At 37.8% G+C, this 20,579-nt stretch overlaps 2 protein-coding genes across 2 annotated transcripts in view; both read left to right on the top strand.

The window, feature by feature from the left end:
* LOC109549862 (cytochrome c-like) overlaps positions 1 to 3,680 on the top strand; it is a 48,257-nt gene extending 44,577 nt beyond the window's left edge. The window contains exon 2 of the mRNA XM_073788726.1: positions 3,567 to 3,680. The gene's annotated coding sequence lies outside the window, so the exon portion shown is untranslated. The remainder of the gene's footprint in view (positions 1 to 3,566) is intronic.
* Positions 3,681 to 3,703: 23 nt separating this feature from the next.
* The window catches only part of SPATS2 (spermatogenesis associated serine rich 2), a 74,538-nt gene continuing 57,662 nt past the window's right edge, over positions 3,704 to 20,579 (top strand). The window contains exon 1 of the mRNA XM_019934481.3: positions 3,704 to 3,837. Coding sequence (XP_019790040.1) covers positions 3,813 to 3,837 — 25 coding nt within the window. The 5' untranslated portion in view covers positions 3,704 to 3,812. The remainder of the gene's footprint in view (positions 3,838 to 20,579) is intronic.

The following is a 20,579-nucleotide window of genomic DNA, read 5'->3' as shown; positions in this document are numbered from 1 at the left end:
TAAGAAATGATTGTGGCTTAGATAAGGGTGGTAACAAGTGGTCCAGTTCTGGTGTATGCATAAGGTAGAACAGATAGGATTTCTTCTGATGGATTGGCAGTGGGGAGTGAATGATACTGGTCCCTTATTTTAAGGGGCTTTTCCTGCATATTATCTGTGAATGTTTTTTCTGTTCCCTTTATTGAGTCCTATGTTTTTTGAGTTTATTATATTTATTCTAATTATCCATAGATTGGATCATTTTTATGTTCTAATATTATCTTCTAATTGCTTTAATATCTGTTTGTTTGTTTTTTTTTTAAATTCTGAAAGCCTTTCTCCACTCTGTTCACTCTGTTTTCTCTGTATCTCTTCTGTTTCTTGCTGTTTCTGACATCTTATTGAACCTTTAATTGTGGTGTTTTGTTTTTCAGGTTTTCTTCAGCTTTGCAGACATCTTTCTTTTCATTCTATTTATTCTTATTCATTCTTTAATTTATTTCTTAGCTCTTATTTTATTGTATCTAAATTCTTTTTTAAAATGTTTTATTTATTTTTTTTGGCTGCGTTGGGTCTTCATTGCTGTGCATGGGCTTTCTCTAGTTGTGGTGAGTGGGGACTACTCTTCCTTGCGGTGTGAGGGCTTCTCATTGCGGTGGCTTCTCTTGTTATGGAGCACGGGCTGTAGGTGTGCGGGCTTCAGCAGTTGTGGCATGAGGGCTTAGTAGTTGTGGCTCACGGGCTCTAGAGTGCAGGCTCAGTAGTTGTGACATATGAACTTAGTTGCTCCGTGGCATGTGGGATCTTCCCGGACCAGGGCTCAAACCCGTGTCCCCAGCATTGCCAGGCAGATTCTTAACCACTGCACCACCAAGGAAGCCCTGTATCTAAATTCTTTTTCTTTTCTTTTTTTTTGCGGTACACAGCTCTCTCACTGCTGTGGCCTCTCCCGTTGCGGAGCACAGGCTCAGTGGCCATGGCTCACGGGCCTAGCCACTCCGCGGCATGTGGGATCTTCCCAGACTGGGGCACGAACCCGCATCCCCTGCATCGGCAGGCGGACTCTCAACCACTGCACCACCAGGGAAGCCCAAAGCCCTCTACATTCTTATTTGAAGTATTCAAATAAGTATTCAAGGGAGAATCTGCTTTTGGTTTTGCGGGATTAGATTGTTTTCCAGGTTAGGTTCTTCATCTGCTGCATAGTAATTTTTTCTCTCTCATTGTCTTTCTCTTTTGTTATTGGATATTTGATAGTTGCTGTGTCATTTTTATTGATCTTCTTTATATTTTATGTGGAACAGTTCTGTTTATACCTTTTATTTGAGAGAGATCGTTGAAATATCCTTGATATGTTTCCCACCTAATTTGAGACCTATCCCCACCCAATCTTGCTTATCAACTATGGTTAGTGGTTGATTGTTGCTTTCATCCTCTTTTCAAGCTAAGGGCATGAAGGTAGAGAAGAGCTTGCCATTGAAGAGTTTAATCATTTTTGGTGATTTGAATTCTGTTCTTTTTTCTAAAGTCTCATAAAATGTTTTCTATCAGGCCTACTTTATCCAGTGGTAAATTCCATGTATTAACATAAGCTTTGCCAGATTCTCCCAATGTGGCTTAATGCCCTGGAAGATGGCAAGCCAAGGAGGTTCAGCCTCCTTTTCCTGAGGTCCCATAGTGGTTTATAGAGTTTTGTTTTCTTTTTCCACACTTTGCGGCTTGTGGGATCTCAGTTCCCCGATCAATGATTGAACCCGGGCCCATGGCAGTGAAAGCGCGGAGTCCTAACCACTGGACCACCAGGGAATTCCCTAAGAGGCTCTTACTCTTGATGGATTTTTTTTTTTTTAAACTTACCCATGACTATCCCTTTCATTCTCCTCCTTCCACATTGAAAAGTATTTCATATAAGATCACTCTCGTTTCCTTCTTGGGTTGCATTTTTAAAAATGTTTATCCTATCAGGTGTCCAGGTATAAGAGTTCTATGATCCTCCTCATGCTTTCTTTACCCAGAAATCTTGGACATGTATTTTTATTTATTTATTTATTTATTTATTTATTTATTTATTATTTGGCTGCATTGGGTCTTCGTTGCTGCACACAGGCTTTCTCTAGTTGCAGCAAGCGGGGGCTACTCTTAGTTGTGGTGCGTGGGCTTCTCACTGTGGTGGCTTCTCTTGTTGCGGAGCACGGGTTCTAGGCACATGGGCTTCAGTAGTTGGGGCACACGGGCTCAGTAGTTGTGGTTCGTGGGCTCTAGAGCGCAGGCTCCGTAATTGTGGCACGTGGACTTAGTTGCTCTGCGGCATGTGGGATCTTCCCAGACCAGGGCTCGAACCCGTGTCCCCTTCATTGGCAGGCGGATTCTTAACCACTGCGCCACCAGGGAAGTCCCTGGACATGTATTTTTTAAATGTTCAGTAATATGGAAAAAAAAGCATTTGTATCTTTGCAACTTATAAAAGCTTTCTGTAGTATTGACTAATCCAAATTTTGATGTTTGAGTTTTCCTTATCAAATTAAATTCCCCTTATCCTCTCCCCTTCCCACTCACCGCCTCCCCACCCCAAGTGTCTTGCAACTATATGTGAATTGGGAAACTTGAGGAGCGGTTAGATAAAGGAAATTCTAGAAGAAGAGAAAAGACCCTTGATTTGGACAGGAAGAGCAGGTGGTAAGAGAGATCTTAGGGAATGATAAGAAGTAATTATTTTAGTCTGTGAGGCAGAGATGGGGATAAGATTTTTTTTATATCTTTATTGGAGTATAATTGCTTTACAATGTTGTGTTAGTTTCTGCTGTACAACGAAGTGAATCAGCTATAAGTATACATATATCCCCATGTCCCCTCCCTCTTGCGTCTCCCTCCCACCCTCCCTATCCCACCCCTCTAGGTGGTCACAGAGCATCGAGCTGATCTCCCTGTGCTATGCAGCAGCTTCCCACTAGCTATCTATTTTACATTTGGTAGTGTATATATGTCAGTGCTACTCTCGCACTTTGTCCCAGCTTCCCCTTCCCCCCTCCACGTCCTCAAGTCCATTCTCTACATCTGTGTCTTTATTCCTGCCCTGCCACTAGGTTCATCAGTACCATTTTTTTAGACTCAATATATGTGTATTAGCATACGGTATTTGTTTTTCTCTTTCTGACTTACTTCACTCTGTATGACAGACTCTAGGTCCATCCACCTGTTACGTTTCTTTTTATGGACACTTAGGTTGGGGATAAGATTTTGAGTTAGATACAAGCTAAGAAGAATAAGAAAACATGCTTTCTGAACTAAGAAGATGGTTTGATTCTAAGATTAATGTTTCTTAAAGAGCAAAATATTGCTTGTTTTTAAGGTTTACAGTGATTTCTTATTTTTTGAGAAACTTTTTTTTAAAATTGAAGTATAGTTGATGTAAAATGTTGTGTTAATTAAAATATTGCTTTTTATAACTATATTCTTTCTAGAGTACTTTCTTTTAATAACTAGTTTCATTTAGAAAAAGTATAAAATAAAGCCTGTGGATATCTCTTAGAAATTTTGTACAACTGTTACTCTAATAGTGAATATGTGTGTGTGTGTTTTCCCCCCAGAATCTCCCTGGAAAAAGAGACATGAATGTCTGCAATGATATTTCCTGACAAGAAGTTGATACGAGAGAAGAAAAGGAGATCGACAGCTAGTGAACAGAATTTTGAATAACCAGGATTTTTATATTTATCACCTCCAACTACAGCCTTCTGTTGCCTGTTTTTAAATCAGAGATCACTACAATCAGAACCAAGACAAGGCAAAAGGATACTTTTCTTCTGGATTTTTTGAGATTAAAAAAACCTGAAATGTCTAGGAAACAAAACCAGAAGGGTAAGATTCCATGTGGGCATAAATTGTTAAAAGCATAGTTGTGGAGTAATGATCACCATTTCTATCTGTACATAGTTTTGAGTGTTTTGAGTGATGTCATGCTTTTCCTCACCTAGTGCAATACTACTGATAGTTATAACTTATCTTTCTGTCATGACTGCACAATTAATTTTAGAAGAGTATGGAACATTCACAGCTTTATCTGTTGTGCCTTTAACTACCTAAGGATTTGTGGATATTAGATTATAGCTTTTTGTGTTACTAGTTTGTGAATTAATTCATATAACAATTGCTTTTCTACTCTTATAAACTTACTAATATACTTTTAGGAAAGCCAAATGCATCTTGAAAGTGCACTTTTTGGAGAGTGAACATATGTTAGAAGAGGTAGGAGATAACTTACTACAGGATATTCTATATCCTGTGAGTTGATGTTTCTTCGGAGGCAGGAAATGAAGCAAGAGTAAATGCTTCTAGTCATCGATTCCTTCTTTAGCTTTCTTTCTGGGATTATGACTCTAGCTTTTTGTATAAAGTAAAATATAAGTTGCAAAGAGTCAAGAAATATCAAGAGTACTTATAAGGAGGAAGGGACAACAAAGACGATGAAGTCACTTTTTCAGCTTTCCAAGAATAGCTGCGAAAATGTAAAGGGACAAATAGCACTAGAACTGTCACACATAACTGGAATATGTTTGTTAAAAGAATGACCATAGCTATCCTGGATTTTTTTCCCCTCAATTTAATTTTCAATGTAAAGTTAATGTTCTTTAATTCAAAACAAAGCTGTAGACCCAGGTCTCACGTGTTAAATATGAAGGAAATGCTTAAAAAAAATTTTTTTAATGGAGTATAGTTTATTTACAATGTTGTGTTAGTGTCAAGTGTACAGCAAAGTGATTCAGGTATATACAGACACACACACACACATGCATACCTACTATTCTTTTCCATTAGGTCATTATAAGATATTGAGTATAGTTCCCTGTGCTATAATTAGGTCCTGTTGTTTACCTGTTTTATAGGTATAGTAGCGTGTATCTGTTAATCCCAAACTCCTAATTTATCTCTCCCCACCACTATCCCCTTTGGGAACCATAAGTTAGTTTTCTACGTATGTGAGTCTATTTCTGTTTTGTAAATAAGTTCATTGTATCATTTTTTTAGATTCTACATATAAGTGATATCATACGCTATTTGTCTTTCTCTGACTTACTTCACTTAGTATGATAATCTCTAGGTCCATCCATGTTGCTGCAAATGACATTATTTCATTCTTTTTTTATGGCTGAGTAGTATTCCATTGTGTGTGTGTGTGTGTGTGTGTGTGTGTGTGTGTGTGTGTGTGTATCACATCTTTTTTATCCATTCATCTGTTGATGGACATTTAGGTTGAAGGAAATGCTTTTAAACTTAATTTTGACTGGCCAAATCAAAAATCTCATTATACGAAAACAATATACCACAGCTGCTTGTGGTTTTGAAAGCTGTAGTTTCATTGTATAGAAAACCTGTATAAAGAAAATCTGAGATCTAAGGAATGGTTAGATTACTAAAGAAGCTGAACTCTTCTGTGGAGTGAGACTTATCAACTGAAAAGTTTTTAAAATTTCATCTAAAAAGTTTAATATTTAATTTTTCCTTAAAAAGTTGACTTCAGATTGCTTTGACCTTTTAAAAACTATAGAGTCTTTGTTTATTTCATGCCTGTGTTGTTCCAGAGCTATAAAAGAGTATCATTGCTTTCTATAACTGCTATCCAGTTGCTGTAAAATGAATATAAATTTTAGATCACATCATAGGCATTAAGTGCTAAAAAATTTCGATTGAACGTAGCCTAGATTTACACTTAGTTGAAACAAAAGAAAGCTTATATGTTGTTAGGACTTTCTCTGAAACAAATATATACATATATATAACTGATATTTGAACCCCCCAAAATACAAAATACTTATAAAATTCTATCTCATTTAATTCATTTATATATTTAAAATTTCATAGTTTTGGGTTTTATTAGTCCAAATAATTATACTCACTTTATCAGCTTAGTTAAAATACATTAAAAAGATAGATACTATGGTAGTTTCTGTTCTCTAGTGACAACTCATTTACTAAGTGTCATTTTGTAATGAGTTATGTTTTTATTCCACAGTAGACCATGTTTCCATATTTTCCTATATCAGTAATACTGGTAAATTTCTTATTTAATGCAATATTTAGTGGAGTTAAACTTGTATGGCTTAAATTAAGGTCAATTTCAGCTGCAGCCATTGATTGCTCTAAGCCTTTTAGCCAACACCTAGCAGAAGTCAGATCAGTGCTTCTCAAAGTCTGATCTGTGAACTAGAGAAATATTTTTAAATGGAGACTGTTTAGAAACTTTTATTTTTTTGATGTTGACCATTTTTAAAGTCTTTATTGAATTTATTACAATATTGCTTCTGTTTTATGTTTTGTTTTTTTGGCCGCGAGGCATGTGGGATCTTAGCTCCCCGACCAGGGATTGAACCAGCACCCCCTGTATTGGAAGGTGAAGTCCCAACCACTGGACCCCCAGGGAAGTCCCTAGAAACTCTTATAGTGATTTGACAGTGCTGTAACATCCAGACCCTTTCAAAACAGTTTTATTGAGGTATAATTTAAATACTATAAAATTCATCAATTATAAATGGACAATGTTATTATTTTTAGTAAAAAAAAATTTTTTGGCCTCGCTGTGAGGCTTACAGGATCTTAGTTCCCCGACCAGGGATTGAACCCAGGCCCTCGGCAGTGAAAGCACTGAGTCCTAACCACTGGACTGCCAGGGAATATCCTGTTTTTAGTAAATTTATGCAGTTGTGCAACCATCACCACAATCCTATTTTAAAACACCTTCCTCACCCCCAAAATTTACTCTTACCTGTTTACAATCAATTCCTGCTTTCAACCCCAGGCAAACACTGATCTACTTTCTGTGTCTTTAGTTTTGCCTTTTCTAGAGATTTCATATAAACAGATTAATACCATATGGTTTTGTGTCTGGTTTCTTTCACTTAGTGCAATGTTTTTGAGGTTCCTTAATGTTTTTTAATGTATCAGTAGCTTGCCCCTTTTTACTGCTGAGTAGCGTTAGGGTATAAAAAGGAAAAACCCTGTTTCTTTTTACACTCTGCTACTCATGATGTTTATGTGACCAGAAGTGTGGATGTTCTTCCCACATTGACCAATTCTCTGATACCAGCTGGGTGTCCCTACAATCCAATTCAATTCTGACACTGTCTACTTGGAGTTAGCATTAGATCCCACAGGTTAAGGGCTCAGTCCCTCCCACTTCAGACACCAATCATGAGTAGTGGATTCCCAAGTTATCCACCCCTCTGTCCAACTTGGCTACAAACGGGTGGTTTCCACGACCCCCTCCTCAGGTTCAGTAATTTGCTATAATGCTCACAGAACTCAGGGAAACACTTACTGCTTTTACTGGTTTATATACATAGAAGAGAATGTGATAAAGAATACAGATGAACAGCCAGATGAAGAGGTATATAGGGTGAGGTCTGGAAGGGTGCCCAGTGCAGGAGCTTCTGTCTCCATGAAGTTGAGGTGTATTACCCTCCTAGCACATGGATGGGTTCACTAACCTGGAAGCTCTCTGAACCCCATACTTCAGAGATTTTTTTCAAGGTTTTATCACATAAATGTGATTGAGTATTATTAACTCATCTCTAACTCCTCTCTTTTCCCTTACCCAACGGATGGGTGTGGGGCTGAAAGTTCCAAGCCTTAATTATGGCTTGATCTTTCTGGTGACCATGCCTCCATCCTGAAGCTGTCCAGGAACCCACCAAGTTGCTTCCTTAGAACTAAAGATGCTCCTGTCGCCCAGGAAATTTCAAGGCATTTGTGATCTCTTAGGAACTGGAGTCAAATACCAAATATTAGAACAGAAGATGCTCCTAGCACCTTTACAGCTTAGGGAGTTACAAAGGTTTTAGGAGTCCTTAGCCAGGAACTGGGGATGAAGACCAAAATATTTATTTCTTATTATACTACAATATCACAGGTTGTATCACATTTTGTTTATCCATTTACCAGTTGATTATTCATTTGGATTATTTCCAGTCTTGACTATTATGAACAATTATAAATTATGAACATTTGCTTACAAGTCTTTGTGTGGACATATGTTTTTGTTTCTCTTGGAGAAATACCTAGGAGCAGAATTGGTTAATTTTCAAAGAAATTGCCATGCCAGACTGTTTTCCGAAGTGGCTGACCATTTTATAATGCCACCAGCAATAAATGTTGGTTTTGGATGCTTCATATCCTTGCCAACACTTGGTATGGTGTCTTTTTTATTATAGCTCTTTTACTAGGTGTGTACTGATATTTCATTGTGGTTTTGATTTGTACTTCCTTAATGACTGATAATGTTGACTATTTCTTCATGTGATTATTAGCCATTTGTATATCTTTTTGGGTGAAATGTCTATTTAAATTCTTTATTCATTTTTACAAATTGGGTTGTAGGTCTTCTTCCCCCCCACAATTTTTTTTTAATTGAGGTATAGTTGATTTATAATATTATATAAATTTCAGGTGTACAACATAATGATTCACAATTTTTTTTTTTTGTGATTCACAATTTTTAAAGGTTATACTCCATTTATAGTTGTAAGAATTTTTTATTCTGAATACAAGTCCATTATCAGGTGCATGATTTGCAAATATATTTATGTATTTTCCCAGTCTGTGATTTGTTTTTTCATTTTCTTAATGGTGTCTTCCCACCGCTCCACCCCCCACCCCACCCCCGCACCATGTGGCTTGTGGGATCTTAGTTCGCCGATGAGGGATCGAACCTGGTCCCTTGGCAGTGAAAGCGCAGAGTTCTAACTACTGGACCGCCAGGGAATTCCCAATGGTGTCTTTTTAAAAGCGAAAGTTTTTAATTTTGATAAAACCCAGTTTATCTTTTCTTAAAGTATAGTATAATAAGTAAGGTGTAGAGTAAATCCTCCAACCTTTTTTCCCCCAAAGCTTTATTGGCTATCCTGGTTTCTTTATGTTTCCTTAGAAATTTAGAATCAGCTTGTCAATTCATACAAAAATATCTTCTTGGAATCTGATAGAGGTTGCATTAATCAATAGATCAATTTGTGGAGAATTGTTATCTTAACAATAGTGAGTCTTTCAATTCATGAACATAGCATATCTCTACATTTATTTAGATCTTACTTTCTCTCCGTAATGTTTTATAGATTTAAGCGAACAGACCTTGCAGTTCCTTAGTTGAGTTTATTCCTAAGTAATTTATTCTTTTTTTAATTTTGGTTGCACCAGGTCTTAGTTGCAGCAGGTAGGCTCCTTAGTTGCAGCTCGCTGGCTGCTTAGTTGTGGCACATGAACTCTTAGTTGAGGCATGCATATGGGATCTAGTTCCCTGACCAGGGCTTGAACCCGCGTCCCCTGAGTTGGAAGTCGGATTCTTAACCACTGCGCCACCAGGGAAGTCCCAGTAATTTATTCTTTTTGATGCTGTTGTGAGTGAGACATTTGATTTTTGTTGTTGTTAAACTCACTTATTAGTTCAAGTAGTTTTTAGTTGATAACTTAGATTTTCAATATATAATGCTGTGTCCTCTGTGAATAAAGTTCGTTTTCCTCCTCTCTTCCATTCTAGATGACTGTAATTTCTCTTTTCTTGCCTTTTGCATGGGCTTGAACTTCCAGTATATTGTTGCAAAGAAGTGTGAGGGCAGGCATCTTTGCTTTGCTCTCACTCTTGAGGAGAAGCATTTAGTCTTTTACCATTAAGTATGATGTTACCTGTAGGTTTTTCCTAGATGCCCTTTATCAGTTTGAAGAAGTTCCTCTCTCTTCTTATCTTGCACCTTGCTGAGTTTTTACATGAATGGGTATTGGGATTTTGTCAGATGTTTTTTATGCATCTATTTCAGTGGTTCTCAAACAGGGATGATTTTGCTGCCTAGGGGATATATGGCAATGTCTGGAGACATTTTTAGTGGTCACAGCTTGGGGCTAGGGTTCTATTGGCATCTAGTGGATTTAGGTCCAGGATGCTGTAAACATTCTGCACTACACAGGACAGCTCCACACAACAAAGATGTGCTTGGCTTTATTTAAAAGTGTCAATACTGCTGAAGTTGAGAAACTCTGATCTATTGTTATGATCATGTGTTTTTGTCCTTTATTTATATAGAGCATTATATTAATTAATTTTCATATGTTAAACCAATTCTGCATTCCTGGTATGAATCCCACTTGGTCATAGTATGTATCTTTTTTTATGTTACTGGTTTCTGTTTGTCATAGATTTCTACACCTGTATTCATGAGAGATATTGGTCTGTAGTTTTCCATTCTTGTGATGTGTTTGTCTAGTATATGATTTGTTCTGGAGAATATGCCATGTGTGCCTTAAAAGAATGTGTATTGATTTATTGTTGGGTGGAGTGTTCTATCTATGTCAGTTAGGTTGGGTGATCATGATGTTCAAGTCATCTATATCCTTACTAATTTTCTGTTTACTTGTTCTGTCATTTACTAAGAGAAAAGTATAGAAATCTTCAGCTGTAATTGTTGAATTGTGTATTGTTCCTTTCTACTCTGTCAGTTTTTTTGTTTGTTTTTGTTTTTGTTTTTTGCAGTATGCGGGCCTCTCACTGTTGTGGCCTCTCCCGTTGCGGAGTACAGGCTCTGGACGTGCAGGCTCAGCGGCCGTGGCTCACGGGCCTAGCCGCTCCGCGGCATGTGGGATCTTCCCATACTGGGGCACGAACCCTTATCCCCTGCATCAGCAGGCAGACTCTCAACCACTGTGCCACCAGGGAAACCCTATTCTGTCCGTTTTTAATTCACATATTTTAGGACTCTGTTATTAAGTGTATATAGATTAATAATTGTTATATTCTGCTGATGTATTGATTTTCTTATCATTACAAAATGTTCTTTTTATCTCTAGTAATATATTTAAAGTTTTAGTTTTTCTGCTAGTAATATAGCCGTTCCAGCTCTCTTACAGTTACTGTTTTCAGGGAATATATTTTTCATCCTTTTACTTTCAATCTGTTTGTGTCTTGGAGTCTAAGGGGTGTCTCTTGTAGGCACCATATAATTAGATCTTGCTTTTTATCTAGTCTAACAACTCTACATTTTGATTATTTAGTCCTTCACATTGAAAGTATTTATCAGTATGATTGGGTTTATGCCTGCCATCTGTTGTTTTCTATATGTCTCATTTTTATTCCTTTGTTACTCCTTTATTTCCTTCTTTTGTGTTAAACATATTTTTTAGTGTTTTGTTTTTGTTTTGGCTGCGTTGGGTCTTCGTTGCTGCACGCAGGCTTTCTCTAGTTGCGGCAAGAAGGGGCTACTCTTCGTTGTGGTGTGCAGGCTTCTCATTGCAGAGGCTTCTCTTGTTGCGGAGCATGGGCTGTAGCTGCGCGGGTTTCAGTAGTTGTGAACAGGCTCAGTAGTTGTGGCGCACGGGCTTAGTTGCTCTGCGGCATGTGGGTTCTTCCCGGAGCAGGGATTGAACCCATGTCCCTTGCATTGGCAGGCAGATTCTTAACCACTGTACCACCAGGGAAGTCCCTCCTCTGATTTTTTTAAAGCTATTTTTAAAATAGTTATTTTATTAGTGATTGCTCTAGGTTGCAATATGCACCTTTAACTTACCACAAGCTACTTCAGGCTAATACTGACTTAATTCTGGTAAAATACAGTAACTTTGTTCTAGTATAGCCTCATTGCCTCTCCTGTTTTGTTTTGTTTTGTTTTATTCTTCTTTTTACAGGGTAATTTTATTTTATTTTGTTTTAAATTTTTACTGGAGTATAGTTGATTTACAATGTTAGTTTCAGGTATACAGCAAAGTGAATCAGTTATACATATACATATACACTCTTTCTTTTTTTAAGAGATGTTACTCTTAATCTGAAAATAGTACTTCAAGACCAGTAAGAAGTACACGAATCATCTATTAAAAACATGGATAATATATGTTAAAAAGCAGTTCTCAGAAGATGAAAAGCAAATCATAAATAAACATATAACAAGCTAGTCGACCTCTTTTATACTCACAATAAGAAACTGCTTAGCCCATGGGCTTTGCAAATGTTAAATGATATAACCCAGAATTTGAGATGATGTGAAGAAACAGACTCTTGTTTTTACTGGCTAGAGTGTGAATTGGTTACATCAGAAGAGTAGAAGCTTTCCATGATCCTGAAAAGAGGCTTTTTAAAAAATTAATCCTTCCCTACCAGATGAGGTAGGGAATCCTTCCCTATTCTGCTGAATAATATATAAGCCCTAGTTTGTTGTCCAAACATTTGTTTCTTATTTTTTTTTAAATGCAGTAAAATAAATATGATAAACAAGCCTGGGGAACTGGCTTCAAAACACATGGAAAGCCGTGCAAGAATCACAGCAACATTTATAATCAGTTGTTGCAGACATTAAAACCAAAGCTGAGGCAAGACTCATCCTCAGAGGGCTGGAACCCAAGCCAGGCTTGTCATTTGTGACTTCCACCTTGGCCTGAGTGAAGATGTAGACACGTTGAGAATGAACAGAGTATTTTCAGTCAGAAAGACCTGAATTGGGGACCCATTTCCCTCTCAATGGGAAATAATAAGTTTCCTTTTTTAAAATTAATTAATTAATTAATTTGGTTGCACCGGGTCTTAGTTGCGGCAGGCAGGCTCCTTAGTTGTGGCAGGCATGCTCCTTAGTTGTGGTTCCAGGGCTCCTTAGTTGCAGCTCGCTGGCTCCTTTAGTTGCGGCATGTGGGCTCCTTAGTTGCGGCACGTGTAATAGTTTCTATTTCATAGCAGTGTTTGAAGTTCAAGAGATGACAGTGTACAGAAATAAGATATGCATATGTCATTTGTTTAGATATCATCTCATGAATAATACTATTTAACACAAAATATTTGGAGACACAGTTCTAAGGGTTTATGTATATTACCTTGTTTAATTGCTCACAAAAATACCCTCTAACGTAGTTACTTTTCTTATCTCTGTTCTACAAGTGAGGAAGCTGAGGCACAGGGATATTAAATTATTTCCCCAACACCTCAGAGCTACTAAGGACCAAATCTGGAATTTGGTGCCAGACTGGGATTTGGTATCCTTAAACAGTCTGCTGTATTGCTTCACTTGCCAGGCTTACAATAATAGCTTCATAACCAGCTTAGCAAACTGCAGTTTCTCCTTCTGTTTTGTACTATTATTTTCACATATATCTATGTATGATATAACCCTATATGATAATTATGACAATATCATGTTATTTATTGTTTTAAACAATCTTATACCTTTGGGAGAAATTTGGAGAAGAAAAGAGAAAAAAATATATACATAGTCTCTTTTTTTTTTAATTAATTAATTAATTTATTTTTGCCTGTATTGGGTCTTTGTTGCAGCGTGCGGGCTTTCTCTAGTTGTGGCGAGCGGGGGCTACTCTTCATTGCAGTGCACAGGCTTCTCATTGTGGTGGCTTCTCTTGTTGTGGAGCACGGGCTCTAGGCGTGGGGGCTTCAGTAGTTGAGGCACACGGGCTCAGTGGTTGTGGCTTGCGGGCTCTAGAGCGCAGGCTCAGTAGTTGCAGCACACGGGCTTAGTTTCTCCGCGGCATGTGGAATCTTCCCGGACCAGGGCTCGGACCCATGTCCCCTGCATTGGCAGGCGGATTCTTGACCACTGCTAACCAGGGAAGTCCCCATAGTCTCTTATATTTACCCAAATATTTACCATTTTGAGTACCCTTAATTCCTTCCTCTGGACTTGAGTTCCTGTCTGGTTTTATTTCCTTTCAGCCCGAAGAATTTCCTTTAGTTTTTCTTGTAGGGCAGATCTGACAGGAATGGATTCTTTTAGCCTTTTTAAAAGTCTGGAATGTTTGTATTTTAACCTTCATCTTTGAAGGATAGTTTTGCTGGATATAGACTTCTTCTTTGACATTTTTTTTTCTTTTAGCACTTAGAATATGCCATTCCACTGAATATGTCATATTATTCTTTGTTTGTGATGAGTGATTTTTCTACTGTTGCTGTTAAGATTTTCTCCTTGTCTTTAACAGTTTGACTGTGATACAGCTTGGTATGGCCCTTTTGGGAATTTCATCAAATGTTGGCCATAATTTCATCAAAAAAAATTTTTTTTCTGCTTCTTTCATTCTCTCCTCTCCTGCTAGGAATCCTGTTATATGTATAGTGGTAAGCTTGGTGTTATCCCACAGGTGATTGAGGCTCTGTTCATTTCTCTTGTTTTTTTCCTACTTTTCAGATTGTTTAATTTCTGTTGATTTCTTTCTTTCTTTCTTTTTTTTTTTTTTTTGGCGGTACGTGGGCCTCTCACTGTTGTGGCCTCTCCCGTTGCGGAGCACAGGCTCCAGATGCGCAGGCTCAGCGGCCATGGCTCACAGGCCCAGCCGCTCCGCGGCATGTGGGATCCTCCCGGACCATGGCACGAACCCGCGTCCCCTGCATCAGCAGGTGGACTCCCAACCACTGCGCCACCAGGAAAGCCCATCTGTTGATTTCTTTTAAACTTCACTGATTCTTCTGCCATCTCAGATCTGCTATTAGGTCTATGTAGTAAGCTTTTCATTTGGGTATTGTATTTTCAGTTAGACTTTCTTTTTAGCTCCTTTTCATAGTTTCTATTTCTCTATTGAGATTCTCTATTTGCTGAGTTGGTATGACCATATTTTCCTTTAATTCTTTGAATATATTTATATTAACTGTTTTGAAGTCTTTGTTAAGTGCACCAACTGAACCCTCTCAGAATAAGTTTCTATTGACAGGTGTTTGGGTTTTTTCCTGTATATGAGTGAATCTTCCTTTTCTTAAAGCTTTTTTAAAAAGTGGATAGTTTACATAATATATTGTGTTAACTCTGGATTGGTATTAATTTTCGGAGGGTATTTAAAGAATTAGTCTGGACTTAAAACTGAAGAATCTACCTCCTCCATGTGTACAGCCACTAATATATCTGCACATTTTTAAATTCTAATTTTTATTATTTATTTATTTTATTTTATTTTTTTGCGGTACGTGGGCCTCTCACTCTGCGGCCTCTCCCGTTGCGGAGCACAGGCTCCAGACGCGCAGGCCCAGCGGCCATGGCTCACAGGCCTAGCCGCTCTGCGGCACGTGGGATCCTCCCGGACCGGGGCACGAACCTGCATCCCCTGCATTGGCAGGTGGACCCTCAACCACTGTGCCACTAGGGAAGCCCCTGTAATTTTTATTTTTTAGCTTTGTTTTTTTATGGGTTGTCCCTGTGTCTGCAGTGTTCAGTGCTCAGCCAATGATTTGGACCAAGGTTGTGCTCAAACATCTCAAACCTTATAGACTCTTATCCTCTGCTGATTGATCTATGTGCGTTGGGGAGCACATTCAAAATTCAGACAGTTCTCAATTTTGCTTTGACTTTGCACTGGTCTCCCCTGTACATGTACAGAGTTTCTCATTTAGTTAGGGATGTGTAGAAAGTTTATCTAGCTTTTCATTTTTCTGTTTTTTTTGTTTTTTTTGTTTTTTTTTGGCTGCACCATGTGGCTTGCAGGATATCAGGTCCCCAACCGGGGATGGAACCTGGGCCCTCTGCAGTGAAAGCATGGAGTCCTAACCACTGGACCGCCAGGGAATTCCCTATCTAGCTTTTCTATGGCTCTTTCATTTCCAGGATTTCCCTGTTAAATTTCCTATTTGGGGCTTCCCTGCTGGCACAGTGGTTGAGAGTCCGCCTGCCAATGCAGGGGACACGGGTTTGTGCCCCGGTCCGGGAGGATCCCACATGCCGCGGAGCGGCTGGGCCCGTGAGCCATGGCCGCTGAACCTGCGCGTCCAGAGCCTGTGCTCTGCAACGGGAGAGGCCACAACAGTGAGAGGCCTGCGTACCGCTAAAAAATAAATAAATAAATAAATAATTTCCTATTTGTTTACCACTCAGCCAACCAAGACTCCAGCTTCAGAGTAGCAAAGCAGCAAGTTTTTCTATTCATTTCCTACTGAGTTCTGCACGTGAGCTGATGGAGCTGTGAGGTTTTGCCCTCCTCTCCAGATCAAGGTAGCTTTCTTTGGCAGTAAAGCTGCTGATTTTCATGGTTTGCCCTGCCCTGATAAAGCTATTGTTCCCCAGGGAGCTGGAAATAGGAGAATGGGAGCAGTCCTAGGCAAGAAGGGTACAGACTCCACTGTTTTGACATAAGGCCCTGGCAGGTTCTTAGTAATTTGTTGTGTGCCTTTGGTTGATTTCCATAACCCTGAAATGGTTGTTTTTGGCAGTTTTGTTCAGTTTAATACTTGCGTTTTAAGGAGAGGACTTGCTGAACCCCTCATGCCATCCTAGCCCTTCAGCCTGGTTTTATTGTATTTTATAAAAGCATTGGTCCTCAAAGGATTAGAAATTAAAACAACAGCTAGTTCTTTATCATAGATTGTTTGGCTAGCACTGAGTTAGGTAGTGGCAACAGAGGGTGGGTCTTTAGACCTTAAATGGTCTACTGGTTCATGTGGCTTACTAGTTAACTAGGTAAGAAATGTTTCTGCCAGAAATCTCCTGTGGGCCTTACCCTTGGTTTATGTATACTGTTTGTTGGACACCTAAATGCCAAAAATCACGAGATAAACAAAAGAACCTGTGAGTAGAACCTAAGGCAAATATTTGAGAACCTATCAGGTTTATAATGTGAATTTATAGTGGAATAGATATACATAACTTTTTACATTTTTCTGACTGATCTCTGAATCCAGCACTGGATTATAGAAGGCCAACTCTAGGGGTAACCCAAGGTTGGGAATATAGGCTTAGTTGTGATTCCCACAGGTTACTAGTGTATCTTATATTATTCCTAATTGGCCTTTAGAGACTAGAGAAGGGTGAGACCAAACGTTGTAATTTTTTAAATATTTTAAGAATACTGATTTTGTCAGATAATTTTGTCTCTCAAACTTAACCATGTATCAGAATCATCCTGGATATGGAAAAAAAAATTCTGAATCACTATCTCTGGGGGTGGTATATTAGACTCTTTTTAACAGTCAGGTTTGCTAATATTGTTCTAGACGTAAAAACTGTTTGCCTATCAGTGTCTAACTATATCAAGTTACAATGATAAGAACAAATTCATAAGTAGTTTTTTTGTCGACTTCATCTTGCATTTAAATTTGTTTCTCTCTCTTCCTCTTTTCTCCTTTGTAAAACTATTCAGCTATAAAATACCTCCACATTTGATATTTAAACCTCCGAAACACTAAAACAGCTCACTCAAATTTCATAGTTGATCATGAATGACCATTTCTTTATCCTGTGGTACTTTTCATCTTATACGGAGGTACCTATATGTTTCTCTCTTCCCCTCCTCTCCTCAATTTTTTTTACCTTGTAAAACTGAAATTCTGTACTCACTGAACTGTAACTCCCTATTCTCCCTTCCCCCAGCCCCTGACAGCCACCATCCTACTTTCTGTCTCTGTGAGTTTGACTGCTGTTGATAACTCATATAAGTGGCAGTCCCTTGGGTGAAGCAAAGAGAATAGAGCAGCTGAGAAGCTGAATGCTGACAAATCCTGGAGCCAAGTGGACTGCAGTTGATATAGAAGGCCTTCTGGGGTGTGAGGGGGCACTTGTGATCCCCTATGCTCTGGGATAGGTTTGAGGTAATGTAGGTGCCTTGGTACTAGCAGACAAATTCTCTCTGGAAGAAGGTAACCTCACAAATTACTTTTACCATAAATTTTAAAAATAGAGTGTTTAGTATACAATAAAACATAATTAGAAACATGAGGCAATGAAATAATAACAATATGGAACAAGAAACGGTAGAAATAGAAATGATACACAGGAGACCCAAATATTGGAATTATCCAAAACAGACTTAAAACAGCTATTCTTAAAAGGTTCAAGGAAATAAAGACAACTTGGAGAAATTCAGCAGAGAACTGGAAATCTTGAAAATCCAACAATCTTGCAAGGATCACATGAGCTAAGTTCTCAACAGAAATGATAGAAGGCAGAAGACAGTGGAATGATATCTTTAAAGGGCTGAGTAAAAATAGCTGCCAGTCTACAGTTCTATACACATCATCTACAGTAAAAATATGCTTCTGGAATAAAGAGCAAATAAATGGTTTGAACAACAACAGAACACCAAAAATGAACCAAAATAGAAATCATCACTACCAGAACCCCACTGAAAAAAGTACTAAAGGTATTGAATACAGAAGAAAGACTACCCAGTTGGAAAGTTGGAGATGCAAGAAGGCACGAACAGCAATGAAAACCACAAATTTGTGGGCAAATCTAAATGAATATTGATTGTATAAAACAATAAGAATGTTTTATTAAGATTTAAAAATATATAAAGAATAATACAAAATCGATGGCCCATAAGTTTGGAGGGGCATAAGCTTTCTTGCTTTGTCAATGAAGATGGTAAAGCTACCAACTAATATTAGAATTTTCAAGTCAATGATAGATGTTATAATCTCCAGGAAAACTATTAAATTGAAAGCATAGTTACTACATGCTACAACACAGATATACTTTGAAGATATTATGCTAAGTGAAATAAGCCCATCACAAAAATATAAATACTGTCTGATTCCACCTGTATGAGGTATCTAGATTAGTAAAATTCAGAAAAACAGAAAGAAGAATGATGGTTGCCAGGGGCTAGGGGATATGGGGTGTTGTTGAATAGATAACAGAGTTTTAACTTTGCAAGATGAAAAAATTCTGGAGATTGGTTGCACAGCAATGTGAATGCACTTAACACTACTGAACCATACATTTAGAAATGGTTAAGATGGTAAATGGCTTTTTTTTTTTTTTAACCACAATAAGAAAAAAATAGTGACTAAGCAAAAGAAAACTGTTCTGGATATGGATGTATTAATATCAGCCAAAGTAGACTTTAAGGCAGAAAAGCATGATTAGGGATAAAGGAGGAGCAGTTCATAATGATAAAGGATTTAATTTAACAGAAAAATTAATTCTAATAACAGCTTTAAAACAAAAATTGACAGAATTTAAAGAACTACACAAATTCACAGTCATAGTACATTCTTTTTTAAAAAATAATTTTTCCTCTGAATTTTGCAACTCTATCCTAAAATGACTGTTCCTCATATTAGACAATTATAAGGATACATAAAATATTTTTTAAAGTAAAAAAATAAAATAAAAATAAATTTTCAAAAATTTATTTATTTTTTGGCTGCATTGGCTCTTTGTTGCTGAGCGTGGGCTTTTCTCTAGTTGTGGTGAGTGAGGGCTGCTCTTCGTTGTGGTGCGTGGGCTTCTCATTGTGGTGGCTTCTCTTGTTGTGGAGCACGGGCTCTAGGTGCGCAGGCTTCAGTAGTTGCAGCACACGGGTTCGGTAGTTGTGGCTCGCGGGTTCTAGGGCCCGCGGGCTTCAGTAGTTGTGGTGCGTGGGCTCAGTAGTTCTGGTTCGTGGGCTCTAGAGCACAGACTCAGTAGTTGTGGTGCATGGGCTTATTTGTTGCGCGGCATGTGGGATCTTCCTGGACCAGGGATCGAACCCATGTCCCCTGTATTGGCAGGCAGATTCTTGACCACTGTGCCACCAGGGGAGTTCCAGTCATAGTACATTCTTAACACAGATCCCTTAGTAACTGATAAAACAAGCAAATGAGGGATTAATAAGGATATAAAATATTTGAATCATATGATTAGCAAATGTAATTTGCTAATATTTAATTGCCATATGTAGAACAGTACCTCCAACAACTGTTTGTTTATTACTTTCTTTTCCAGTGCATCTAGAACATTTTAAAAATTAACCATATACTGGGTCATAAAGCAAGCTGCCACAGTTTTTAGATAGTTAAAATCATACAGGTTGTTATGCACACAGTACATTTAAGCTAGTTATCCAAAAGATAATTAGAAAGTCTCCAAATGTTTGAGTATTAAGAAATATTTCTAAATAACAGTTGGATCAAAAAAGAAATCAAAATAGAAATTAGTATTTTAAACAGAAAAATAACAGAAATTTATATATAAAAACTTGTAAGATACAACTAAAACCATGCCTAGAGAGAATTTTTTTTTTAGCTTTAAGTGTCCAGGCATATCTCGTTTTACTGTACTTTGCTTTATTGCATTTCACAGATACTACGTTTTTTATAAATTGAAGGTTTATGTCAACCCTGTATTGTCAGATGATGGTTAATAAAGTATTTTTTAAATTAAGGTATGTACATTGATTTTTTTTAGACATAATTAGACATAAATGTGCATAGACTACTGCACACTTAACAGACTACACCATAGTGTAAACATAGCTTTTATATGCATTGAGAAACCAAAAAATTTGTGTGACTCACTTTATTGCAATATTCACTTTATTGCAGTGATCTGGAACTGAGCCCGCAATATCTCTGAGGTATGCCTGAAAATAGTCTGCAAATCAGTGAGCTAAGTGTCCATCTTAGGAAGTTAGGAAAAGAAAAACAAATCATCAAAAATGTAAATGAAAGGAAATAAGATGATCCGTGAATAATAGAGTTCTAATATTTATGATAGTTCTTTTTCTTGCTTTATTGTAGTTGCTAGGACCGCCAGATGACTAGGAGTAGTGAAGCAAGAAAGTTAACTATGTGAGAGGATGCATGTGTTAATTATCTTGGTAATCATTCCACAGTGTATAAGCATATCAGGTCATCACACTGTACACTTTAAGTATATACAGTTATATTTGTC

The sequence above is a fragment of the Tursiops truncatus genome, chromosome 11 (genome assembly GCF_011762595.2).
Source record: "Tursiops truncatus isolate mTurTru1 chromosome 11, mTurTru1.mat.Y, whole genome shotgun sequence".
Taxonomy (NCBI): domain Eukaryota; kingdom Metazoa; phylum Chordata; class Mammalia; order Artiodactyla; family Delphinidae; genus Tursiops; species Tursiops truncatus.
The sequence above is the reverse complement of the archived record's forward strand: the minus strand, read 5'-3'. Positions and strand labels throughout refer to the sequence as shown.